This window comes from Maniola jurtina, chromosome 4, assembly GCF_905333055.1.
Source record: "Maniola jurtina chromosome 4, ilManJurt1.1, whole genome shotgun sequence".
NCBI lineage: Eukaryota > Metazoa > Arthropoda > Insecta > Lepidoptera > Nymphalidae > Maniola > Maniola jurtina.
In genome coordinates, this window is record NC_060032.1 from 4,457,482 (window position 1) to 4,485,355 (window position 27,874).

At 38.0% G+C, this 27,874-nt stretch overlaps 3 protein-coding genes and 1 long non-coding RNA gene across 5 annotated transcripts; 2 read left to right on the forward strand and 2 right to left on the reverse strand.

Moving 5' to 3' along the window:
- Window positions 1-23,033, forward strand: LOC123864690. The gene is made up of 3 exons (XR_006795825.1): window positions 1-202; window positions 17,444-17,448; window positions 23,005-23,033. It is a non-coding gene; the product is annotated as an uncharacterized LOC123864690 (long non-coding RNA).
- On the reverse strand, window positions 925-2,402 carry LOC123864681 (protein mago nashi). The gene is made up of 2 exons (XM_045905305.1): window positions 1,972-2,402; window positions 925-1,160 (listed from the first exon to the last, which is right to left on the reverse strand). The coding sequence occupies exons 1-2, from the start codon at window positions 2,221-2,223 to the stop codon at window positions 978-980; spliced, it is 435 nt and encodes a 144-aa protein (XP_045761261.1). The 5' UTR covers window positions 2,224-2,402; the 3' UTR covers window positions 925-977.
- Window positions 4,184-7,342, forward strand: LOC123864677 (40S ribosomal protein S8). Its single transcript, XM_045905300.1, has 6 exons — window positions 4,184-4,314; window positions 4,524-4,630; window positions 4,796-4,895; window positions 5,188-5,363; window positions 6,411-6,540; window positions 7,198-7,342. Exons 1-6 carry the CDS (start codon window positions 4,311-4,313, stop codon window positions 7,305-7,307), a joined length of 627 nt encoding a protein of 208 aa, XP_045761256.1. The 5' UTR covers window positions 4,184-4,310; the 3' UTR covers window positions 7,308-7,342.
- On the reverse strand, window positions 9,168-27,536 carry LOC123864642 (serine-rich adhesin for platelets). Of its 2 annotated transcripts, XM_045905245.1 has the most exons (6): window positions 27,144-27,536; window positions 26,188-26,306; window positions 24,862-25,854; window positions 24,101-24,379; window positions 14,284-14,419; window positions 9,168-9,301 (listed from the first exon to the last, which is right to left on the reverse strand). In XM_045905245.1, the coding sequence occupies exons 1-6, from the start codon at window positions 27,157-27,159 to the stop codon at window positions 9,168-9,170; spliced, it is 1,677 nt and encodes a 558-aa protein (XP_045761201.1). In that variant the 5' UTR covers window positions 27,160-27,536. The 2 variants fall into 2 exon arrangements, with proteins under 2 accessions (XP_045761201.1, XP_045761200.1); XM_045905244.1 differs by lacking the exon at window positions 27,144-27,536 and having other exon boundaries at window positions 26,188-26,813.
- Window positions 27,537-27,874: the final 338 nt, after the last annotated feature.

Below are 27,874 nucleotides of genomic sequence, written 5' to 3' on the forward strand. Positions count from 1 at the left end.
TATAGTTCTTACAATTCACGAAGGCGAGTGAACTTTACTTGTGGTTACATCGTATACATGGGCATTGCGTAAGTGTGCGTGCATGTTGGACCAATCAGTCGCGAGCAAGCGCTCGCAAACGCACACATTTAGTGTACCTTACTTATACCGATAGGACTTAAACACAAGCATAAGCCACTCGCCTTCGTGAATTGTAAGAACTGTAGGTACCTAAAATAATCGTAAATCGATTTAATATACTTAATCGATTCACCAATCGACAGACTGCATTGGGGCATTGATTTGCTCTATATAAGTATAATAATTCTAATAATACAGTATAATTTAAGACCTATCGATTTATCCGTGATAGTTCTCATATTAATATTAAAAAACCGGCCAAGCGCGAGTCAGACTCGTGCACCGAGGGTTCCGTCCTCGGGTATTTTATCCGACATTTTGCATAAATCAAAAACTATTATGCATAAAAATCTGTTTTAGAATGCGTAGGTGAAGCCCTTTCATACGATTCCCCACTTGGTATATTAACTTACTTTGAAAATTGAAACACATTTTTTTTTATGATATACTTACAATTTTTTCGCTACGCTCATATAGGTACCTAACCACAAACTCGCGGTTATCGGATTTTTTCCTTTCCTTTGCTATAAAACCTGCCTAACCTGCCAAATTTCATGATTCTAGGTCAACGGGACGTACACTATAGATTTTATTGACAGACACAACAGACAACAGAGTGATCCTAAGGGTTATTTTTCCTTTTGAGGTGTGGACCTAAAATAAATTAAACTAGTGGTAAATACTATCTATTATACTGATATGGCAGTGCTGCTTTAAAACTAGTGTTTCCTCTATGGGTTAGCTATAATGAAAATGATACCAATAAGTGTTTAACTAATTTTAAAGAAAACACCAAGAGGATAATTATGTCAGAAAATTAGTTTATTTTTATTTGTTATTATAATGGTAAGCTTAATCTATATTGGCTTAATCTTAAAATGAAGACCGATGAGAGAAAATACAAGGCATTTCAGGTCTTGCACCAAATAGTAAAAGCAGCGTAGTCCCTCCGGGTCACGAGATTGGTTGACATCAACCAACGAGCCAGTCTTGGATGTAGTAAATGAAATGTGCTCCTCACCAATTACTATTTCAAGTTCCTAAAAATTAACAACAAAATGTTAATATCTCTTATAATAGGAATGATCTGTGGGGTTAAATCCAGGGCATGCCCCTCAAACTTTTCAGAATTATGAGTGTTTTAATAACAATCAAATATTAAAAAAATAAGTATGTAGATAAGTAGTTTGTTCAGCGTTTTTTTCTTTTTTGATAGTAGCTGTTTGTTCTGGTTTAAGTTTTGTTTTTGTTAAGCTTATTTCTTAAGCATGTTTGTTGCTCTGTTGTCATTGTACCTATCATTTAATCGTGTATGCCACATCTTCATCCAATAGACACAATAGAGAACCAGTATTTTTGCACATGTTTTACCTTGATATTTTTACAATTGTAGTCAGTTTTGTGGACTGAATAAAAAAAAATTACTTCTTTTTAATAGTGAAGGAAACCTACATGCTTGCGATTTCTCCATAATGTTCTCAAACAGGTGTGTGAGAATTGTTAGCAATTTATTTATACTTAGCCAGTGTTATGGATTATGGACTATACTATACCTACTCATTCTGAGACCTGTGCTAAGTGAGCTGGTGATGGGTTGATGGTAAACAGCAAATTCTGACAGTAACTCATAAGCTTAAAGATGTAATTAAAAGAATTCTAGATTCACACGCTTGTTTAAGATTTAAACAACAAACTTTGAGCATGTTTACAGTCAAAATATGCAGCACTACAAGCAAAACCACCAATTTTAAAATATTGAGGTTATGTTTGGATGGAATAACCATTTAACATTAATAAGTTATTAATGATTTTAAATGTTTATAAGCTGACCGCAGCTTCTTTCCTACTTACTTGTCTGCCAACACGATCTGGTTGTGGCCATAAACGGTCGTCTTCGTGCATAATTTCAGAATCTACGATTATTCTCTTCAGCTCGTCCATAACACACGGGTGCACATAGGCTTCTTTGCGAATCATCGTATCGTTTTTATAGTTGGAATTATTAGCGTAACGTAGTTTACCATCAGGCCGGAACTCGAATTCCAGAAATTCATGACCAAATTTCCCTTTGTGGCCCACATAATACCGTATATAAAAAGACATGACTGTGTATTATCTGGAATTAAACTGTAAAATGAATGCAGCAAGTTAGAGATACACCTTTATTTCAATAACATTTACAGTCCCAATATTACTCATTGAAGCAAAATAATAAAATTTATATTGATGAACTGTTGATGAAATAGACCGCGATGCAATGCATAGGTTTCCGCGTCTACCTACAAGATTATATTCTCATAACGTAGAACTTAGTGTCTAGAACGTAGGTAGTGATTATATTCTCTTTGTACAAGATCACAGATAACGAGTAACGACTCATAGGTTACTTTACTGTCACTCACAGTGTTTCCATTTACGATTTTAATTTTCCCCTAGTTTCTGTAGGATTTCCTAAAAAAAATTGAAATGCCGTGATTTAGGGTATATGATTATTATAATTAACTACATTTTTAATGTCATTCTCGATCAGAATATGTGAAGTCTTGAGTCTGATGACGAGGAAGATGCTTGATCGTAATATTATTGAATTTTCAAATTGTCTAGTGTATCCATAGTATATCCTGAGTATATCATTGAGCCAAACACTGTACAACCAAGTTTTTTTTTGTGTTGTTTGCCACAAGTATGAAGTGGCAATATTTTTTTTTTTCTTTAAATCTGGCTTTACTCTGATTAGCCAATGTCAAGTTTGTGATATTTTCAAGTTATTGAATTTATACAAGTATGGACTCCGTCTGCGCCGGCGCCCGCCGACATACGCGCGGCGCCCCTTTAGAGCGCTTCCCAGTCAGTTCCACCACCAAAAAACACCAACTAACACAAAAACCAGCCACTCTTAACAAGCACAGCACGCGCGCCAGCAAACGCCATCGCAGACGAAGTCCCGTGGCAATATTATATAGCTCAGTCAGTGTTAGGATGTATCCTATACAGAGACATGCTACCTAAACAAGATTGTGCACTGAGACACCAAAAACGAGCCTATTGAGATAGCGCTAAATTGGAGTGTGTCCCTTTCTATTAGGGTGACAACACGATTTGATAATGTAAGACATTTGATGGATTATATGAGAATAGGAGAGGATGAATCATCATGAAAACCCATCGCCGCTCACTACTGAGCACGGGTCTCTTCTCAGAATGATAATGGTTTAGGCCATAGTCTGCCGCGCTGTAGTTATAAAAGAAGAGAAATTCAATTTTTTTTTGTTAAATTTCTGCGAAAAAGTACCAGTCATGTTAAGTATGGGTACCTATAATATAGGTAAGTAAAATTATTTTGTATAATCTGGTGCATGTGTTTAGGTCCTAAACAGTTTTAGGAAGTTCGTAAGCAAGGCATACTTTTGGGAAAATTAATGGTACAGCGTTTCTTTAAAAAAAAGTGTGCACACGAAGCCGTAGCAAAATCTTCCGCTTTAAAATTCATTCCGCAAACTGCCGAATATTTGGTGATATTTCCTGGAACGACAGTGATCCATTTTTGCCTTAAGTCTTCATTTTTGGGAAATCTATCGATAAACAGAAAAAAACACTTCCATTAAACAATCAAATTATGGTTACCTTACTACTTCTGTATAGTATAGTACAGAATGTTCGCCATATTGTTTTGCTTGACACCCAGTGTTGTCATCCTATTAATTTAAAAAAATATAAATAATACTTTTTAAACTAAATGATATTTTAATGACATTATAAAATAAAGATAACAGTATGAAAATTACTGCGAAAACAAAAGAAAGTAATCTTGTTGTTTGAAATTAAATAAACAATGAATAAGAACTTTGTGAGCTACATCATAATTCGTACCATAGAAAATATTTTTTTATGCTTGCAATCCATTAGACAGTGACACACTCCAATTTACAGACCTCTCGCTCGGCTCGTTTTTCCGCTTAGCATAATTATATTAGAAATTGGACTTTATGCCAATGCAACAGAATTTATTTTTGCAGGGAATTAAAGCTGAAGTGCACAATCATGTTTAGGTAGCACGTCTCTGGGTTTGGCATACTCTTTGATGCTTTGATAGGTACCTACTCTTTGATTGCCAGCTGTCAATCTGCCAACTGCTGCTGTCAATTTTCCACTGAACAGAAAAAAAATCTTTTCTCTCTGGCTCAGCCAAGATGGGTGAGTATTTTGCCGTTCACGTGAAATATATCCAATCAAATCCTTGAAAAAGACTTGAAACTTTCTTAATCAATATTTTTACGCGATTGTGATTTGTACGCGAGTGTTAAATATGTTTATATTTCATACGTTACCCTAATAATTGAGTGAAGTGTTGTGCTTTAAATTCGAGGATGAATCTAACACAAAGTTTATCTACTGTTGTGCAGGTATCAGTCGTGACCACTGGCATAAAAGGAGGGCTACCGGCGGCAAACGTGCCCCTATCCGTAAGAAGAGGAAGTATGAGCTAGGTCGTCCTGCTGCCAATACAAAGGTATAAGTTACAACCTACAAAGTGGAAGTTATAACCTAACTTAACCAAAACATTCACATCATATCACGAATAATATTGTTATCTACTTTTCGCTAAATCGTGTTTATACGTCTTGGTAATTTAGTAAAAAAATTACAGTAAGCTAAATTAGTTTGTTGTTTTTAGCTTGGCTCCCAGCGTATCCACTTGGTGCGGTCTCGTGGTGGTAACACCAAGTACCGTGCTCTGCGTCTTGACACTGGAAACTTCTCGTGGGGCTCCGAATGTATGTAATATGTTTATATAGACTCTTAGTATTTCAGAACTTAAATTTACTTACCTTTTTTATTACTTGAGACAACAAAAAAGACTATTGGATACAACACAACTCAAAAATTGACATTCTTCTCTCAATCATACCTCCTTATTTGTAATATGAATGAACATGTCAATTGGACGATTGTTCAGCTTATCTGAATAGTTTACTGTACTGGCCCCTAGTATAAAAAAAAGCCTACTGATATTGAAATCATGTCATACTTAACAGTAGTGTCATATCATATTGTATTGTATTTCAGGCTCAACCCGTAAAGCGCGTATCATTGACGTAGTATACAACGCGTCAAACAATGAGTTGGTGCGAACCAAAACCCTGGTGAAGAATGCTATTGTGGTGGTGGACGCCACACCATTCAGGCAGTGGTATGAGTCACACTACCTCCTGCCGCTCGGTAGAAAGAAGGGTGCTAAGTTGGTGAGTAGAACTAGAAATACTTATGTTTTATTATAATTTAAAATATTGTGACTTAGTCCACATAAGTTTTGACTTGCAAAAATCCAGTGGAAAACCATTGATTTCTTGGGATGTAAAGTACTCTTTATCTGTCTTTGGGATGCAAGCTATATCTGTACCAAATAGATGATGTCAGTGACTTTGTCTACGTGGATAAAGCTCTTTGATTGTTCTGGATTAAAAGTAGCCTATGTCCATTCCCAAGATGCAAGCTATCTCTGTATCAAATTTCATCAAAATCTTACAAATGAGCCGTAGTCCTTCCATTAATTAATAAAGCTTGCAAACACACTTTCACATTTATAATATTAGCATGGATTTGGCATTCATTGGTGATGTGGTACTTTTTGTATGCCTTTACAGTGCATCACTTAAGTTTCACCGAATCTGCCTGTGTCAGACTTTTTTAAAATAAGCAGTCCTACACAAAGACATTTAAATTTAAAAAAAAAAATTCAAGATACATCCTGGGGAACAAGAAAATCATGAATCAAAAAAATTTTGGGTTACCCTTTAAGTGTTTTTGTATCCATTTGTATTCAATTTGTTTTCGTAAAAATACGATCTGTAGTGGCCGTACGCGTGTTAACTCATTCATATTTGTAAGATTCTTATTTTGACGGATTTTATGACGGCCACAACGGGTCGTATTTTCACGAATTACGAAAACGAATTGAATGCGAATGAGTGCATACACACCCTTTGAGTTATGATACTGGGTTAAATATACGTATTTTAAATTTTTTAGACAGTTCTTGGAAATAACTATATCTTAATGGCTGCCAAAGATTTGGACCACTACCATACTTGGTTTGATATACACAGATCAGTTTAAATAACAATTATTAAAAAAGTTAGGTAGGTAGGTGGATTAGAATATTATTATGATGAAACTATGCGTGTCATATGATTTGTACAAAAATGATTAGTATGCAGAAACTGACACTGCTTCATAGCATTGTAACCCTTTCTGTTTGTTTTAATGTTAAATTGTAATTCCTTTTTTAGACTGAGGCTGAAGAAGCCATTATTAACAAAAAACGCAGCAAGAAGACGGCAAAGAAATACCTGGCAAGACAGCGCCTTGCTAAAGTTGAGGCAGCCCTTGAAGAACAATTCCACACTGGACGTTTATTAGGTATAGAGTATTTCCTTTTTTTTTATTGTAAAACACTAACTTATAATGTAGGACAAGCTAAAGCACTCTTGATAAAGGTATCAAGGTGCGTAAATCCCGCACCAATATTTTGTACAAAATAAAAAAGTGAACCAAAAGGGTTCACTTTTTAAAATACAATTGATTGTATGAGCTTTTCCTATCTGGGGTTTTATATACGTAATATCTTAGTGTAGGGTTTAGATAAAGTCATGAATGGTAAAATAAGCCAAATTATTCCACTAATTAATTTGATTCATACATACTTACAAACTTCATTGGGAATAAAAACATGGGCTTGAGTTTAGAAATAATAATGATGAATTAATTGTGATATAATTTTTTGGCCTTTTTTCAATACTATATAATCTGTTTTGTTCTGTTTTCAATGAAGTTCAACAAACCATATGATATTTTCTTTTAAGCCTTTACAATAGGTGCATAAAACTACAAAATAGTACTAGGGAATAAATGATGATATCGAGAAGTTTTGAGGCTGCATTATGGATGGGTGCCGTTTTGGAAACCATCTAGCAGCCATTTATGATTTTTCGTCATAGTTACTCTGATTTTAAACTGACATTATCTACAAGTTAGTTTATTTTTCACATGGACTGACATGTTGTTTTCTTGTTACAGCGTGTGTAGCGAGTCGGCCGGGACAATGCGGTCGCGCTGACGGCTACGTACTGGAAGGGAAGGAATTGGAGTTCTATCTAAGAAAGATCAAATCTAAGAGGGCGAAGTAGGGAGTTTAATGTATAAATAAATGCAAAAAACCACATTTGTATCTTTGATTTTTTTAGTTTAATACCTTACATTGTTGAAAATCGTGATATTCTTGAGGTGCATTTACACTGAAGCGAATACTCGTTTTATCCCTACTCTGTCAAATTCTCTTTGACTAAACCATGCCTAAGCAGCATTATTCAGTCTGTTTATCCAAACAGAATTTGACAGAGTTGGAGTAGAACTAGCATTCGCTGGAACAACTCGAAATCCGAGGCGAAGATATGACGCCCCCTAACATTTCATTAGGTACAACAGATCCTGTGCGATTTATTGCTTGTGTCCTTTGCCCAAGACCATTACGCACCGTCGACTAGTCGCCCGGCAACTCTGTCGACGGCGACCGTTAGAATCTAATTTATATTATGGAAGTCGCCGTGTGTATGCGCACGAATTTCCCGCATCTTCGTGCGTAATGGGTCTAAGACCTTGTCTAGAAGGGGTGAAACCGCCGCGAATTGTTGGCGAGGTACTGGGCGTCAATACATTGCACCCACAAACATCGCGCGAATTTAAAATGCCTCACGCGTGTAGTAGCTACTCGACCAGCGCCAGTCGAGATACTAGTAATGTACTCTGTGGATACTAGGGCTCCTTGGTTGTGTCCAGTTTACGCGCGAATTTCGAATGAGTTCACGTATCTAGAGAAATGGAGTGGCTTGATTGCTCGCATGTTGCACGCTTTTTCTGGACCTCTCTGCCTCTATGACCACGAAGTTTCACACTTCTTTATTTGCTTATAAATTACTAGCTGATGCCCGCAGCTTCGCCCGCGTGGATTGGTCAGATCCCCTGCAGGATTGAGGAGTTGGTATCCAAATTTTTTATTAAATTACAGTAAAGATAATAATTTTGTTTACAGCATTTAGGATGAAGAGCCTTGGTGTATATATTTTATCCTTATGGATTATCATGTTAAATCCATCCAGGCATTATTTTTGCTGTGCCTATTATTGCATACTTTTAGATGGTATATTACCATACTAGCTGATGCCCGCAGCTTCGCCCGCGTGGATTGGTCAGATCCCCTGCAGCATCAGGATTGAGGAGTTGGACTCCAAATTTTTTATGAAACAATGTCGCAAAGTTCCTCTATCGATTAAAAAAGAAATGACGCAAATCGGTTCAGAAATCTCGGAGATTTCGGTGTACATAGGTAGAAAAACACAACTCCCTTCTTAAAAGTCGGTTAAAAAGTAACCTATGTTACACCCTGGTCAATCCTCTACTTGTATGTGAAAATCCCGTTAAAATCGGTTCAGCCGTTCCGAAGATTAGCCTTTTCAAACAGACAGACAGACAGACAAAAATTTTAAAAACGTGTGATTCAGTTATGGTATCGTTCAAATAACCATATGACCTTAATATGTGGTAGTTATTTCGAAATTACAGACAGACACTCCAATTTTATTTATTAGTATAGATTACTAGCCGATGCCCGCGACTTCGCCCGCGTGGATTTAGGTTTTTTGAAATCCCGTGGTAACTCTTTGATTTTCCGGGATAAAAAGTAGCCTATGTGCTAATCCAGGGTATAATCTATCTCCATTCTAAATTTCAGCCCAATCCGTCCAGTAGTTTTTGCGTGAAGAAGTAACAAACACACACACACACACACACACACACACACACACACACACACACACACACACACAAACTTTCTCCTTTATAATATTAGTGTGATTCTGGACACCGAAATCCTTGGATTCCGATTGTCGATACGAATTATTTTGTTCATGGATTCGATTACCGCGACTACAATTTACTTATGATGTAGCGTTCGAATAGAATATAAAAAAATCGAGAAATAAAACTCAATATTATAGTATTCTCGTGTTTAATGGGTCTACCATTTTGCCTGCCATCAGTGCCACGTGGATATTGCTGTCCATCACAAAGTACAGAAAGGGGTAAGTTGCAGAAAATATCACTGGACCACGGTTGCTGCTGTACCCTGGAACAAAAATACTTTTTACACATGCCTCGTGTTCAGTTTGGTCTACCTACTTGTTTACGCGCACTATTCTTACTTCGCTTGCAGAATAAATAGGTAACACACCAAACGCGCCAAATCCGATAGGATCTAATTGCGTTTTCAAAATTCAAAATATTTTTTAACCCCCGACCCAAAAAGAGGGGTGTTATAAGTTTGACGTGTGTATCTGTGTGTCTGTGTATCTGTGTATCTATGTATCTGTGTATCTGTGTATCTGTGTATCTGTCTGTGGCATCGTAGCGCCTAAACGAATGAACCGATTTTAATTTACTTTTTTTTGTTAGAAAGGTGGCTTGATCGAGAGTGTTCTTAGCTATAATCCAAAAAAATTGGTTCAGCCGTTTAAAAGTTATCAGCTATTTTCTAGTTTTCTTGTAGAAAAGAAAGTTAGATAACCCTTAGGTTCATAATATTCAAGTGTCATTTGACAAATGTCAAGCTGTCAAGATGGACGTTGCCTAGATATACATAATTATTTATTTGAAAATGATTTGTCGGGGGTGTTGAAAATTTTTAATTTACACTTGTATTCAATTAGACTTTTTGTTTTGTATGATAAAATAACATGCGATTAACTTTAGATGGCACGACCTATCGTGTCGTGTCTTTTATGTCACGGAAGCATTATTTATTACCTTGAGCATACCATGTGCCATTACTTCCCTACATTAATTTTCGGTTACTTATTTTCGACAATTTCATCACTACATAATGGGAAATTCTCGTCCTTGTCATGTAAACGCGGCAGACCGATGAAAAAAATAGCTAAATCATTTATGCACACAGGAAACAAATCATCTCGTAATTCTTCTCATTGATGTAATTGAAAAGTTGGTATATCAGCAAATCATCATTTCCATCTCGATTAGGCATTTAGGTCGTAATAATGTCGGTGCATGGACGATTTTCTATGATGATGTGTGCCGTGCTGCGGTGTAGGGCTGTACCTACCCGCCTATAAACGTAACTTATTTTTAAGCTATTTTAATCTCTCATTTTTTTATTATCGCCTTATTAGGTACCATATTTAAAAAAATGTTTACAAAAATAAAATAACAGAACAAGAAACAACAAAATAACAGAAACAACAAAAAGTAAAATACAGAAACAACAAAAAAACAGAAACAAAAGAAAATATAACAGAAACAACAGAAAACTATAGTGACGAAAAAAAAAACAGTATTAAAAATATGGTAAAATGGGTCCCACTAGTAGAGGGGTGGGTTGGACCCAAGCCGCCAGTGGCCAGGGCTCCAGAGTGAGGAACCTCCTCACAATGCGTGCCGTCTCAAGAACCACTGCCTTCTGTATCTTACCCTTGATTCAACAGTTGACTAAGCATTGTATTTTTGATTTAACACCTAGTTACCTAAGTTAATTACGAAAACGGCTCGTAGGCTACTGGCATTCCACATTATTTCTTTGTAGTTATATTTTTTGGGTTCCGTACCCGATGGGTGCCAACGGGAGTCAGCCTATTGCTAAGCCTCCTATCCGTCCGTCCCTCTGTCTGGCAACGGGCTATTTTCACAGCATGTTTGTTTTGCCGCTATAACAACAAATATGGCGAATTTCAAAATGACCAAGATGTAAATTTAAATGTACCTACTAAGTAGGTAACTACATAGTGTAGTAATAATTATCTTGTACGTTGGTACTTGGTACGGAACTCCTCGTGCGCGAGTCCGGCTCGCACTTGACCGGTATTTTACCGAACTATGTATGTAGGTACCTACTTTATTGTAAGTTGTTTAGTAAAGCTCTGTACAGGATACTGTCGGGACAATCTCGGGATATGACAACCATAAGTCCATATAATATGACGCGCGGCGCATCAGTGGGCCCAAATGCGCGTGTCGCCGCGTTGCGCCACCGCAGACGAGACAATAGAGTCAGTCTCACTACTTAAAAACGGAATTTGCACTTTTTTATCTTGGCTAGACCGTAAAACGGGGGCATACTTGTTCTGGTGCCTACCTACATGTGTGATTTGAGCAATTTGCTCAGACTAACATTACAAAGAGCTGTTAATGTTCTATCTGTTAGGTATCGCAATTTGTCGCCGCACCACACACACAAGCACCATTTTTGTCGTTTAAGATTAAGATAATATGTGTGTGATTTTTAATTCCTATTCCTCTATAAACAATGTAATTGTAGTAGAGAGAACTACTACAGTTCTTTCAATACGAAACTTGCGACTGGATGAGTCGAGTAAGTCTTGAAAGGTAATGATGTGCGCAACAGATCGATATGATTTTTAAAATGGATTTTAAGTTAGTAATATAGTTAATGACCTGGAGAGTGACCCAGGCTTCTTTTTATCCCGGAAAATTAAAAAGTTTTTACAGGATTTTTGGACATATAAATCCACGGCGACGAAAATGCGGTCGGGCATCAGCTAGAAGCTTTACCGGATTTCAAACGGTCAAGTCAGAAGCGTGAAAATCGTGCGCATGGTAGAAACATACGGACATACGAGTAGGTACATACACACATAGATACATATAGGTCGAATTGCGAACCTCCTTTTTCTGAATTTTTACCCCACTGCAGCAAAGCCAAAAGGAAGGGTTATTATTTTAGCAGTCTATGTACGTCTGTATATGTGTATAATGTATACATACATACATATATATACATACATACATACATATATATATATATATACATTGTATATATGTATGTATGTTTGTATCCAGATTCTGTGTGTTCAACCGTAGTGCCTGAAGTACTGGGCCGATTTTGATGAATGAGGTGTCAAATAATTCGTTGTAAAGGTGATATAGGCTACATTTTATACGAAAAATTTGACCTAACGGATGTTACATCGAAAAAAGTGGGGGTCTCCAAATTTTTTTTTTTGCTATTATTGAAGTAGTCGGTTAAAAATCAACAGAGCGCGCGCAGGTGTTGTTCAAGGATCGGGCGGTGTTCACGGACGCGTAACGGTGAAGACCCAATCTATCCCACGCGTCCACCTCTCTACCACAGTCTCTACCTCGCCTAATTAAGTGGATCACACCGTAACCTTAGACGGTTAGACCTGCCCAACTGCCATTGTTTTGTATCATTAACAATGATAATAATGCCTACCTACTCACGTTATACTGAGGTGTACCTTATAGGCAGGCTATACTAAAAAGTAGAGAATTATAGTACCTATGAGCTTTTTAAAAATATAAGTAAGTAGATTCCATTTATTTGCATATTCATAAATTATGGAGATAGGTACCCCTAATAACTAGTTTTTAACCGACTTCCAAAAAAGGAGGAGGTTCTCAATTCGTCGGGATCTTTTTTTTTAGGGTTCCGTATCCGAAAGATGCCAACGGGATCCTATTACTAAGCCTCCGCTGTCCGTCCGTCCGTCTATCAGCGGACTGTATTTCGTGGACCGTATACTTAATGGGTACGGAGGTAAATATTTCACAGAATATTTAAAATGAATTAAAAAAAATATCGAATTGCTTATCCATGATGGGATGTGGTCTGTAGAAACAAGACGGTACCTACATATTGCAGACATGGTAAACTGAAATTATAGATATATTGAAATTGATATAGGTATTATAAGCATTTATTTAATTAGACTAGTTCTAATTAAACTATAATTACGTACTATAGGACATCTAATTAAATAAATACTGCTTATTATACGTATGATTTACTTATTATCTACCTAAGTTGGTATACACTCAAAATATATAATTGAAAAAAAGATGTAATGCAAATTGTAGATTTACAATAATTATATATTATTAATTTGTGGTTAATTAATTAAATCGTGGTAGTAGACTTAAGGGGATTCCCTTACTTATCTGTGGTTCTTAGGCAAGCCAGCAACTAGCAAGTCGGTAGCGTTGTACCTATCTATTGAACTATTGATTCTATTGTGTTCACTAATCAAGGGAAAGCATAAATCCGTAATTTTGAAACAAAAGGAAAAGTCGAAACTGTTTGGGAGTTGGGACCTCTCGGGCAAAGACGGTACGTTTGAGATATCTACCTACTCGGTTTCAATGGTTCCGGGTTCGTCGAAAGATTTAATTTTTTACCCAGTTCAAAAAAGGAAGAGATTCTCAATTCGACTATAGATAATATATTGTTTTTTTAAATTATTACGATGTGTGTTTAGTATGGCAATAGGCACGCGAGAGAGTGCTTTATAGGTAGGTACCTACTAGGTAGCATCAGTTCAGGCAGAACAACGAGAACGCCATTTGGGATCCCCAACCTCAGTTCATGAAGCCCTTTGCAACCTGGGTGGTCTACTCGGCTTCTAGAGCGAGTTTGGATGGCTGGAGTGAAGACTTCGGCGGGGAGGGGCAACGCACGCACAACCGACGGAAACGTTTAAATGCGGAAACTAGCCCAGAAAGAAGAAAGAAAGAAGCATCAGAAGGTAACATGGTGGTGATAGCCTAGTGATTAATTGTCGGCCTCCCATTTGAGGGGTCCAGGGGTGCCGGGCACGACTTCTAACTTTTCGGAGTTATGTGTTTTTTAAGCACATCACTTGATTTAATGAAGGAAAACATGGCTGGCGTGTCCGTGTCGGACAAAAGTCCCAAAAAAATTAAGATAAAAAAAATATGTCAGAAAACCTGGATTTTACTATCAGCGCGGGACGTCAGCGCAGGTCAATTTCATGATGAAACGGTATAAAAACTATCAGGCTCGTGTCCCGCACGCTTACCGCCGGCGCTGGCGGCAAGCGTGACTATACAACCACAGTCCCTGAGATCTATAGAACGCATTTTGACTTTGCTCAGACTTAAGACACTGTTAAAACGAGACAGCGTTAGGTATATACCTGGCATAAATCTGTCTCGTTTTAACTGAAACTTAAGTCTACACAAAGTCAAAGTGCGCTCTATAGATTTCAACATTAGTGCAGCATATACTAACAAACGAAACTTATCAAGCTCTTGACTTACTGTTCTTGACATCGGGCTGGTACTTGCGGATGGCGACGGAGACGGCCTGCTCGATGCTGCGCACGTACACGCCGCCCTGCGGCGTCATCGGCGTGAAGTCGTGCTGGCGCGGCTCGAACACGTCGCGGATTCCGATCTTATTGCAGCAGAAACAAACGAAACTTGAGATGGATAAAGTGCGCGACATGTTGAAAAAGCAACCAAGGTGGGGACACCCCGCATAGCCCCCGCGCTAACCCGCTGCGGGTGATGTCCCCTGCCTCATACCCCGATTGCCATCCCAACCTGTCGCGTACTATATATACTATACGCTTGGTTATCGGTCTAGATGTGACATCTTGATTCTCGTAATGGTAAGTAGCTAATCATTTGCCGAATCCCGATAGTTTCTAGTCTAGTCAAGTTTCCCTTCCCGATAAAGGCGCATGGTCCTACGAACCGGACAATCTTAAACTTACGACATTGATATAACTAGTCAATATTCCCTTCCCGATACAGGCGCATGGTCCTACGAACCGGACAATCTTAAACTTACGACATTGATATAACTAGTCAATGTTCCCTTCCCGATACAGGCGCATGGTCCTACGAACCGGACAATCTTAAACTTACGACATTGATATAATATCTAGTCGAGTTTCCCTTCCTGATAAAGGCGCAAGGTTCTTCGAACAGGACAATTTTAAGCACAACATTGGTATATCTAGTCTACATAATGATTATGTCTTCTTAGGCATTTTTGAAAAAGTTCTACAACTCTATTTTTCACTAATGTCATTGTAAGCAGATCATTGAATTAGAAGACGAAATAAAAATATGATCAATGAAACAAATCCAGACGCTGAAAAATAAGTAATTATTTACATATACCTGTATATTAACGTTAAATGACAAGTAAACTGTGGAATCAGTTTCGGAATAATAGAAACTGATTTTTTGTTATGTGGTAAATCTCAATAGATGGCGCCACATACCTCAAATTACTGTACTAATTAATGTATCATAACGGGTCTTCATAGATCATAGATCTTCGCACTCACTCTATCCTATATATCCTTTCCTTTCCCACTCATGGACTTCAAGCATACGCAAGTGTAATGCGCTAAGCTGAGATTCAGTGCAACATAATCCATCGCCGGCGTGAGACACTACTTTTCGTGCATAATAAACCACCGCAACACCACGTGCGCGCCGCCATTGTGAAGTTATACATACCGCTCATCGAAAACTGTGTCTACACCCAACACGACACATAGTGCAACAGCGATTTACAAAACCCTGGCCAGGGATCAGTGATGGTAAAAGTGTGGTGACGAGAAAGCTGCAGTTCGGAACAGACTTTGAACCATTCCAGCCACGTAAGTCCAAATTTACCTAACCACTCCCTGGAGGACACACCCATTTTTTCTCCTTCGTCAGTGCTACATTTTTATGGGGCAATTAACCGCTAAATACAGTCCATTAAAACCAAAATAATTTTGACCGCACGTTTTCAAGTATGGTGGCATAAGGCCCCCTTTAATTTTTGTTTTGGAGCTACCATATTTTATGGTCCATTCTCGAACCGGATTTCATAATCTTTTAATCGGATTTATGGGCTTATCCATCCGATTTCATAATAAAATTGACTCGACTCTAATTTAATCAAATTATAGTAATATAATTTTTAGTACCGCCTACCTACGTCGAGTCAATAAGTTTGAATTATTTCAAGTAGCATTCACGATTTATGGATACCTAATGTTGCATTGTGTCGTAATATTGCAGAATTATTAGATTATAAGTACGGCCTACGATATACCTACGTAATTCTATCGTTTGATATTCTAGGTTAGAAGTAATAAAGTATTTTTTATAAAATTTCATATTTACCCGCATGCTTTATTATTTCGGTATAAGATTTAACCATAATAATATAATCCCGCAAACCTGGAAAATAAAACGTATAGATCTACTTATAGGTACGTAGTAGTTAACATTTTAAGTTGTCGTTACTTATAAGACGCAAATAAGGTACCTACATAAGTTCCGCTGTCGATTTTATGAATAGACTAATGTAGGTACGAGCCATTGCGCGCGGAGTAGGTATTCAACCAGCATTGTGATTATTGTTGCACTCAAATACGCGTTCCGTAAATAATATTTTTACGTTTGCAACGCAATAATTTAACCGCTCGCCTAAATATAGGAGTTGTGTGTTTTCACAGTATAACCAACGCATTTTATAGTATATATTTACCGCTAAACTATATTGGTTACATAATATCGATATTTTTTAATTGACATATTTAACCAACATAGGTAAATACCATATTACCTTGTGTTCGATTTATTTAGGTACTTTGAGTTTTCAAAATGACTACAAAGGGTGATTCAGATTTACCGCGTACACATGACGAATGTCAAATGTTAATATTGGAATCGAAACGCGATGCGATGTTTGCACGAATGCAACGAATCTACGATGCCGCCTTGCAAGTAGAAATTGATTCTAGTAAACTACCTAATCTTTTATGCCAGTCAGGTAACCTAGACACTTTACGAAAGGAATTCGAGCAAACATTAGATTCATATAACGCTATACAGTTAAAATTGAATCCTAAAAATCCTATTAATTATCAATCATGGATGTCATTCGAGGAATTATTTTGTTATGTCAAACAAGTTTTAGCGACTAACAGCAATAAAGAATCTGAATCTAACATGGCGTCTTTGTCAAAGTTCCCTAAATTAAAATCGCATCTTCCGCCTATTGATCTTATTTCGTTTAATGGTGATTTAACAAAATGGCCTTTGTTTTATCAGCAGTTTAAAAGTATGATTCATGATAACCCGAATTTAAATAATAGTGAAAGGGTATTTTACCTAGTCGGAAAATTAACTGATAGGGCTGCCGCAGTTTGTTCAGGGTTGCCAGCAACAGCTGAAAATTATAATATCATCTGGGATGCCTTAATACAGAAGTACGACGACCCCCGCTCGCTCGCTTCCGCTTATTTAAATCAAGTGTTGCAATTTAAGCCACTTGCTAATAATAATGATACCGCACTAGATAATTTCATAAACACTTTTGATTCATCGGTAGAAGCACTTAAACAGTTAAAAATTGATTTAACTGATTTTATATTCCTTCATTTGGCTACGCTTAAATTAGATGAAGATACCGTTAAAATGTTTGAGCTTATTAATCGTAAAAAACAAATTCCAACATATAAAAGTCTTATAGATTTTGTGAAGGAACAGAGCAAGGTGCTGTCTAGAGGGAGCAATGTTAATGCACAGTTGCAAAATAAAGCTCGCTCTAAACACATACCTACACCTGTCACGAGGTCTACTAAGTCTACTAAGTCTTTTGTCAATACGGAAAGCGCTCGTAGCTCACATGAAAATCATAAGTGTGTCGTCTGTAAAAATGAAAAGCATGGCCACTTATACAAGTGCGCTGAGTTTATGAAATTAACTCCTAGGCAAAGGTACGAAATTGTTAAAAATAATTCATACTGTACAAACTGCTTAAGTACCTCGCATAAATATTCCGCTTGTAGCAGCACTAAAAACTGCTCAACTTGCTTTCCGCTTAAACGTCACCATTCAAGTTTGTGTTTCGCTAAATCTAGTAAATCAAACTGTAGTGTCGTTGTCAATGCGCCAACGTCACATATCTGTCCGCACCTTTATAATTGCTCATTGTCGCAATCCGCTAATTCGGATGATATGCCTCGCACTGTGCCGAGCAATCACTCTGAAAATAATGTAATTCAACCCGCTCATGCGTCAGCTTCGACGTCCGCTCCGACGTCCGCTTTGACGTCCGCTCGGACGTCCGCTTATACGTCCGCTAATCAACCCGCTCATACGTCTTGTAATTCACCCGCTCATACGTTTGCGCATACGTCCGCTAGTACGTCCGCTTATACGTCCGCTAATTCGCCCGCAAAAATTAATGTATCAGAATCGTCTAATGATTCATCCGCTAACATTGCCGCTTCTTTATGTACTATATCTCGTGAACATCACGACCGCACCGCTACAACCGCCTTATTGGGCACCGCTAAAATTAAAGTACTAGATAAGTACAATCGCTCTCACTTTGTGCGTTGTCTCATTGACCCCGGCTCACAAAGTGATTATATTTCTATAACTTGCTGCAAGAGATTATCATTACCTGTTCACACGCAAAGCCGCTTCTCTGAAGTTCAGGGAATCGGTGGGACTTCTCAAAAGATACTTGGGATTTCCGACTTTAAATTCAAATCTCGTTTTGATGATACGAAAGAATATTCCATACGCCCGCTTGTGGTCGAGCAGATTACGTCACAGCTGCCCGATGCGCGTGTAGACGTAGCAGCTATGAAATCTTTAATACGAAATATACCTCTCGCAGACGATGAATTCTCGGAGCCAGGAACTATTGATGTGTTATTGGGAGTAAATCGCTATTGTGAAATCTTACTTTTCAATAAACTGACAGGTGGTGATAATTCGCCTTCCGCCGTTGAAACCACGCTAGGTTATATAATTCTGGGTGACGCACCAGTCGTCACTCAGCTCCCGCATACCGCTGCTTTTTGCGCATTTGCTCGCGAACCGCTTCGTAAAAATAATAATTTAGAAAACCTTCCGATCTTGACAGAACCTGAAATAGGATTCTTGAACATTGCTCCGCCAGATTGTAAAAATATTAACACCGCAACAATTAATCTTAACTCTGACGATAGTTTCACTGTTAACATTCTTTCTAAGGACACCACTGCAAAGACAATCAATACTTGTATCGCAGGTGAAGAGAATGATTTGATGCTTGATATTAAAATTTTCAAATCTGACTTACGCGTAAGAGACAGTGAAGCTATTCAGAAGGGTTCGGTGAAGGATTCTATTTCAGAGGTTCCCCCTGAGAAAGGTACCGCGTCTGGGTTTAAATTGTCACATAACTCTGTCATATCTAATGATGTTATGTCGACCTCTCTCTTCAGAACTCTTCGTTCATATTGTAACCTGCACGCTGAGATTCTTAATACTTTGTTCAATGTTAGGTTTTGTAAAATCGCTTTCTTTGAAAACGTGACGCAAATGTACATATATTTCGAAATAAATTCCCCGCACCGCAAACATCAAATAATCTTATATAGATTTGATAGTGATGACCCGCCTTGTAAACATAAATTTAACCGCGTCACTTTCGAATTGCGCTCCTCTCCCTTTTTGGCTCTTTGCACTCTGCGCGAAGTTGCTAAGAAGGAGAGAGAGAGATGGCCTCTTGCCGCTGCAATCTTCGAAAGGGACATCTGTATGGGTGACCTTGCTTCCGCTGCTTTTTCCACTGAGGAAGCAGTTGCGATAGCAAACGAGCTAATCCAGATGTTCAAGTCTGGAGGGTTTGATCTAGTCAAGTGGACTAGCAACTCCCCTGAACTCATACGACAGTCTGAGAGTATATCCTTTGAAGATGAGCACACCTTCAAGATTCTAGGTTTACATTGGTTTCCCGCTTCTGATAATTTTGTTTTCAAAGTCTCGCAACTGCCTACATCTTGTACAAAGAGAGCTATACTCTCAGCTACCGCACGTCTGTATGATGGTTTGGGATTTGTAGGTCCAGTCATTTTATTCGCTAAATTACTTATAAAAGAGTTATGGCTTCTGAATATGGGATGGGATGATTTTCCACCGCAACACATTGTTGACCAAAATGAAATTGTTTTGCTTACTCATCTAGTAAGTTCGGTCTACAATGTAATATCCTCTCGCGTAAAAATAAAGAAAGTTCTCGCATTCCCAAATTCAGAAGTCGCCCTCTTCTGGGCACTCTCGTCACCGCACAAATTTAATACTTATGTGGCTAACCGCATTTCACAAATTCATACGCATTTGTCGCCACTTAAGGTGAATTTTTATCATAACGCAGAGGTTCAAAATCCTGCTGACTGTGTATCTGGTGGTCTTATGCACACACAGTCCTCAGGATACGCACTTCGGTTAGAGAGTCCTTCATTGATTTCTGTAACTTCAGAAGAATGGCTTCTAACCAAGCGCTCACCTCAGTACAATTCATACTTACCTGACGATAATTTTCCTTTTCAAAAGTTTTCAACCGCTTTGATTAAAGGTTTAATTAATACCTCTCAAGAATTTGATCGTAATTCATCAATTGATTTGAGTAAAAAAAATTTAGTTCGACTTATTTATCTAAAAACCGCTACATACGTGCTAGTTCTGTTAAAAGACTGCCTAAATGCGAGATTATATTCGCTATTATTAAATAGGTTTCTATTATTGTACGCTATAATTCAGTCCTTCTGGAAACATTTAAAATTTAAACACTTGTATTCATTGCGAGTTCACATAAAGTTCAAAGTCACTTCGCATCCAGTTAAGGAAAGAGTTGTAGTTTTCTTAATTGTTGAAAACGCACCACCCCTCCAATGGCCAATTGGAATTATTACCAAGGTGATGCCTGGCCGAGACGGAGTGGTTCGTGTCGCGCAAGTTAGAACTAAGTCTGGAACTTACGACAGGCCTATAGTTAAGCTTTGTCCGTTGCCAACTCAGTAGTTTTAATTTATATTTAAGTTGTAGTTTACTTAGTTTTAAGTTATCTGCAATATTACGCACCCTTGCAATATGGGTTTTAATTTATAAGTTTAACGCTACTTTATATCCTTTTTACTTAATAATTTGATGAAGCAGAGCCTTCATGCTGAGGGGCGTGGTAAATCTCAATAGATGGCGCCACATACCTCAAATTACTGTACTAATTAATGTATCATAACGGGTCTTCATAGATCATAGATCTTCGCACTCACTCTATCCTATATATCCTTTCCTTTCCCACTCATGGACTTCAAGCATACGCAAGTGTAATGCGCTAAGCTGAGATTCAGTGCAACATAATCCATCGCCGGCGTGAGACACTACTTTTCGTGCATAATAAACCACCGCAACACCACGTGCGCGCCGCCATTGTGAAGTTATACATACCGCTCATCGAAAACTGTGTCTACACCCAACACGACACATAGTGCAACAGCGATTTACAAAACCCTGGCCAGGGATCAGTGATGGTAAAAGTGTGGTGACGAGAAAGCTGCAGTTCGGAACAGACTTTGAACCATTCCAGCCACGTAAGTCCAAATTTACCTAACCACTCCCTGGAGGACACACCCATTTTTTCTCCTTCGTCAGTGCTACATTTTTATGGGGCAATTAACCGCTAAATACAGTCCATTAAAACCAAAATAATTTTGACCGCACGTTTTCAAGTATGGTGGCATAAGGCCCCCTTTAATTTTTGTTTTGGAGCTACCATTATGCAAATTGGCATGAACGCTTTTGCTGTTAATTAGTAGGTCACAATTCATAGGTACGCTGAGCACTAGACATTTTTAGTACCGCGAATAATTCGAACGAACTTACGAGTATCAGATCGAAACAGGTTTTGGTGTACCTACCTATCCATTAATTTCACTTTTTGATAATACATATTTAAGAACACCTAATTATAGATTAATACTAGATGATGGCTGCGATTTCGTCCGCGTGAATTAAGGTTTTTAAAAATTTCAAGGGAACTCTTCGATTCCCCATACTAAAAAGATGACTAACTATGACTAACTATGACTAACTATATATCCGTACGTATAAGCTATCGTTGTCCCAAATAAATGAGGCTCGCGATTTTAAAAATCGCATGGCAACTTTTTGATTTTCTGGGACAAAAACCTGCCAAGTGCGGGTCAGACTCGCGCAACGAGGGTTCAGTTCTCTGATATTTTTTCGACATTTTGTACGATAAATCAAAAACTATTAGTTATGCATAAAAATAAATAAAAATCGGTTTTTTAACCCTTTCATAATATGATACCCCACTTGGTAAAGTTATCTTACTTTGAAAATTAAAAATACAAATTATTTGTTCACGAACACGTTTTGATCTTTTTTTGTGATGTAGCCACAAATTCAAGGTTTCTAGATTTTTTCCTTTACTTGTGCTATAAGACCTACCTACCTAAGTACCTACCGAATTTCATGATTCTATAGGTCAACGGGAAGTAGATACCCTATAAGTCTTCTTTACAGTCACGACAGACGGACTGACAGACAGACAACGATGTGATCCTATAAGGGTTCCTTTTTTCCTTTTGAGGTACGGAACCCAAAAAATCAGCTTATGTCCATCCGCGGGATCAAGTTATCTCTGACCTAGGTAAATACCTATCATAATTGGATAAACGGATGGGCTGTGAAAAGCTAGCAGACATACACACTTTCGCATTTATAATAGGTACTAGGTATAGAAGACGATGCCCGCGACTTTGTTCGCGTTTATTTGAGTTTTTAAAAATCCAGGGGGAACTGTTTCATTTTCCGATATCAAAAGGACATATCCTTCCCACAGAAATCCAAAGATGCAAGCTAGGTAGTTCTGTGCTCCCAAAATCATACCAACTAATTCTAAATCTATGGGTTTAACGGATGGGCCATGAAAAGCTAACAGACAGACACACTTTCGTATTTATTATAATGTAAATTAGTATGGATATGGATGGATATATGAAAGTATAGATGGATTAATATATGGATGTAGGTTTAACAGTACCTGCCCTCCTACTTCCTAGAATTTGCGCTTGCAGGTCAAGTCAAGTGAAATTTTGAGATGGATTTAACGAAAGTGAATTGCCAGACGTGAAACAGGAATGCGGAGTCCGTTTAAGTCTAAAGAAATTTATTATCTTTTGAAAGTACCACTTACCTACTCGCACGTGTCTTGTTTTAAAGATCAAGGTATTTTATTTAAAAACAATAGAGTTTTGTATCTAGCTAGGTTCTTTGGTGAGTAAACAGAAACCATACGAAATCCATATTATGTAATAGCTAAATTTATAAATAAATAATTATTATAAATGCGTTGTATTCTTACAGATGCCTTGAGACATGCCCTAAAACTGAAATGGAAATGGGCTGGTCATATTGTATCGATATTTACAGATGAAAGATGGAAATATTTATAAGCCTCAATAGCTCTAACGGTTGAGGAGTGGACTGAATTCCGAAAGGTCGGCGGTTCGAACCCCACCCGTTGCACTATTGTCGTACCCACTCCTGGCACAAGCTTAATTGGAGGGGAAAGGGGAGTATTAGTCATGATTAGCATGCCTAATATTCTTTAAAAAAAAACTCCCCTTGGCCAGGTCCGGTAATGCGTTAATGTGTCGACTTTTTGTCCCGGTAAATGACAAAGTTCCAACCAGATGTTTAATTTGAATCCACGACGATCATCTATTTGGTACAAAGATAGCATGTATCCCGGAAGCGGATGTAGCTAACCGACTAGACTAGAGAAAATACAGAAATTATAAACTTCCAAATTTCCCCTGCCGGGAATCGAACCCGAGTCCTCTCACTAATAAGATCACAGCACTCACCACTGAGTAAGTATGTCTTTTAAGGTTCCGTACCTCAAAAACAAAACGGAAACCTTATAGGATCACATTGTTGTATGTCTGTCTGTCTGCCCGTCTGACCGTCTGTCGTGTCTGTCAAGAAAACGTATAGGGTGCTTTCCGTTGACCTAGAACTATGAAATTCGGGAGGTGGTAGCTCTTAAAGCAAAAGTAAAGGAATAAATCCGAAAACCGTGAATTTGTGATTACATCACAGAAAGTTGTAAAACAGATTTTTATTAATTTTTAAGCATAATACTTTTTGATTTAGCGTGCTAAATGTCGGAAAAAATACCGGAGTACGGAACCTTCGGTGCGCGAGTCTGGCTCGCACTTGGCTGGTTTTTATTATTAAGTATTATCAAAGAAAATACCTTTTGCAAATCCGTTGTTAGAGTCACATGTCCCTTGACTATAAAACTTGGCACCACCGCGCGCACGCGTCGAGGATGCAAAGCGGCATACACGTCGGAGAGATCCGACTCACGGGCCATTCGGGCCAACAACCTTTCCAGTTCGCCCGAACCTCTCCTGACTGGCAAGATCACTAGGAGATAGTATCTCTCGCTATCCAAGGGAAGACGGAGAGCTGACGCTTCGAGGTGGGGAAGGTAAGCGTATTCCATCACTGAATCGTAATGCATGTAGGCTACCTGTCGAGAAAAAGCCTTTCAAAACAATATTTAGATCGTACCTCTAATGTGGAGATCGCTTGGATGTTTCTCCCAGACAACTGCTCAGAAATGCTCAAATTCATTTATGGCAAGAGTGAACAGGGCATCTTTTAGGCAAGCACGCTCCACAACTTAGACCTCATCATTCCCTTAAACTTTAGAGCAAGCCTATCTCACAAAATATGCTTCAGCAGTTTTCTGCCTGGTTATTTTTGATCATTTAATGAGATCTTTCAATCATTCGTACCTATAGTAGGTACTTGACAAAAAGCCCAATTAATTATTATTTATTATTATTAGCCAAACATTAATAAATTGTTAAGTTAACTTTTGTGCGGGATGCGTAATTGCATTTTCCCCAGCGAAAAAATATGGTTACCACATAATATTTCCCGACTCAGTAACACCACCACGTTTGTTAATCAAATACGTAAGCCATTCATTTAATTAACTGTACTAACCTGAATATTCCTCAGTCCATTTGCCATAAAATTTGTATCGTCCTCTTCTGAATTTTCAGTTGGTAATTCTGTCCCAACATTAAACGACCTATACACCAAGTAATCATCATCGTAAAGTGGGCTTGAGTACAAAAAGTCGAGTACCGACTTCTTTCTTCGTTCTAGTGTTTCTAATGTGGAGGTTGTGGGCATTGTTGACGACTCTGCAGTTGTTTCAGTATTTGTGGAGATTTGTTCAGTTTGCTGCGTTTCGGTAACCGAACCAGCTGATGTCGTTTGAGTATTGGTAGTCATAGTTGAAGAACCTGTACTCAAGATCTCTGTATTGGATGTAGTTGGTAAAGTTGATGTGGTCTCAGTAACTGTTGAATCCGTAGAAATAGTAGTTGTATCGGTTGACTCTTGTGTGGTCATTTGCATAGTTTGCATAGTAGATGCGTCTGTTGATAACATTGTCTCAGTGGTGGAAGGAACAGTAAGTGAGTCTGTTTTTGCACCAGAAGATACTGTCGTCATCTGTGTAGTACTTCCATTCATTGTAGTTGTTTCCATTGAAGTGCTACCAGTAGTAGTAACAGTAGAAGTTGCGCTGGTGGTAAGTACAGGGGTGTCTGCGTTGTCCCCGCGAATATCTACAGTATCTAAAGTTTCTACTTGTGGATTCGGTGTAGTTTCTTCTTTAGTTGCTTTAGTAGAAGCTGTTGATGGATCTTCACGACTTGTAACTTTTTCTGCAATTGTAATAATTGTGGTTGGTGTACTACTACTACTCACTGTGGTACTTGTAGTACTTGTCCTAGTTGTAGTTGTTGTAGAATTATCTAGACTAGTTGTCATTTGCGGGGTTTCTGTAGGTTTGGAACTGGGTGAGTGATCACTCTCTAAATCAAATCCATAAAATCGGAGAATCTTTTTGTAGCTTTCGGTAAAAGTAACATTTTCGTTATTAAGAGCCAATCCTGCGAGAAAGCCCTCCTCAGGAACAAAGTATGTCTGAAAAAATATTTTTGGTGATAATAATTATTAAGTACTTACTTACCTACATTCGAAAAGCCACTTTGTAGAAACTTACCTACCTAATAATATTAACTAGGTATGAGTAAGCATCAATATTCCGATTGTAGCACGCCGTCGAATAAATAACAAATGGTCACCTTATAAAAATTTACTGTATAATATCTAGTCAGTAAGTAGCTAACATAAAATTCCCACATACATAATATTTTAAAGTTCTCACGAATAACTCAAATATAAATCTCCAAGACTTGTACTTTTTCAAAATAAAATAAAACATTGAGTATAATGAATAATAATGAAATAACTCACTTTAAGAGTGCGATGTATATCTCGGAAACCAATCCTCATAACATTCCTGTTCCACGGCAGCTGCATGCTCCGCTGGATCTGGTACGACGACTCTCCGTCGACACCTTCATACAGAGCAACTAAAATACCCATTAACCCATAAGGGGAAAATGCAATATTATTGTCATTTAAAAAGTTGTGTTCCGCCAAAACCTTTAAACCAAATTCGTTTGTAACGTCTACCATGTGAGCTAAAGGGGTCCGCTTGGAGTCCCACGACTTTATTTCTATTGGAATGCCATATTCTGTACCGGTAACTACTCTGGTAATCGCAAATAGGCAAAGATATCGCGAAATACCAGCGGTGGCAAGAGGGCGCGAGCGTCCGGCTCGGACCATCGTGCTCGCGGTTCTGTTTGTGGTCGAGTGGCTGCGAACTCGCATCTAGTTTCTTCGCCACTAATTATTTATTAGCATTGGGAGTTGAGACCGCGGACCTTTCGGTGAACGCCCTGCGTACATATTTACGCGAAAAAATGCATATATTAAGTTATTATTATTCGAAACACGATAATACTTTTTAGGTATACTATGGAGGTACTACGTAATGACTCCACTGAGATTGTTGACCTGTCCCTGTGTAGTCTGTAGGTGAGACACGCCTTTGAATTTCGTTTAGGTAGGTGCTTTAGTATCACACTACTATGTGTGTTTGTATGTGTGTGTGTGTGTGTGTGTGTATGTTTGTTACTCCTTCACACAAAAACCACTGGACGGATTTGGCTGAAATTCAGAATGGAAATAGATAATATCCTGGATTAGCACATAGGCTACTTTTTAAATAAATAAATATACTTTTATTCGGGACTATAAGCTAGGCGCAAACACAATGCATAGAATGAACATAGATAAAACATGAATACTAATAAATTAAACTTAAAAACCTAAATATTTACCTAAACTAAAACATAACTTACTGAGCTTTCCATGCATTTCGGCCGAGACGACCGCCGCTATTTCATAGTTCTAATAAATAATAGACTTGTACTGCAAAGGCACGGTGATCTTCTGAGCTGAATTGCATGGAATTTCAATGAATCTTATATCTACTTATATTAAATCTAAAAATAAACAATTATAAAATCTAAATAACAGTAAAAAAAACAAAAACAGAATGCGTGTCTGTGGCGCCAAACTGTCCCAAAAAGGGAATCGCCTCAGCATAATGCTGTAGTAGTGTACGTGGGTACACTACCTCAGCGCTGTTTTTCAGGCAACCCCTGAAAAAAATCAGCTCGACGTCCCGGATCAGTCTAGATATTATTCTGTTTGACCTGTGCGATTGACCTCCCTATGCAAAATTGAATAAGTCCGCAGATAGCCGTAATATTTACTTCTTCATAATCTCTATCTCCAACTAATTTGTAGATCCAAAGTCTAGGAAACTCCCTGCGCTATTTTTCAGGCTACTTTCCAGAATACCGGATTGATGATAAAAAAGTAAACTCAAGTAAGTGCCACCAAGCTCTTTTGCTTTTCTAATAGTATCTTTTTAAGCTTAGACTTGAAAGCAAATACTGACTTGAGCATAAAGCTATGAGGTTCTGCACTGGCGGTAGTATCGACTAATGTGTCAGAATTAGTCGATACTACAGCTAACTTCTTAACCTGGACCTTTTCAAGTAAAGATTTTTATATAAACCTGTGA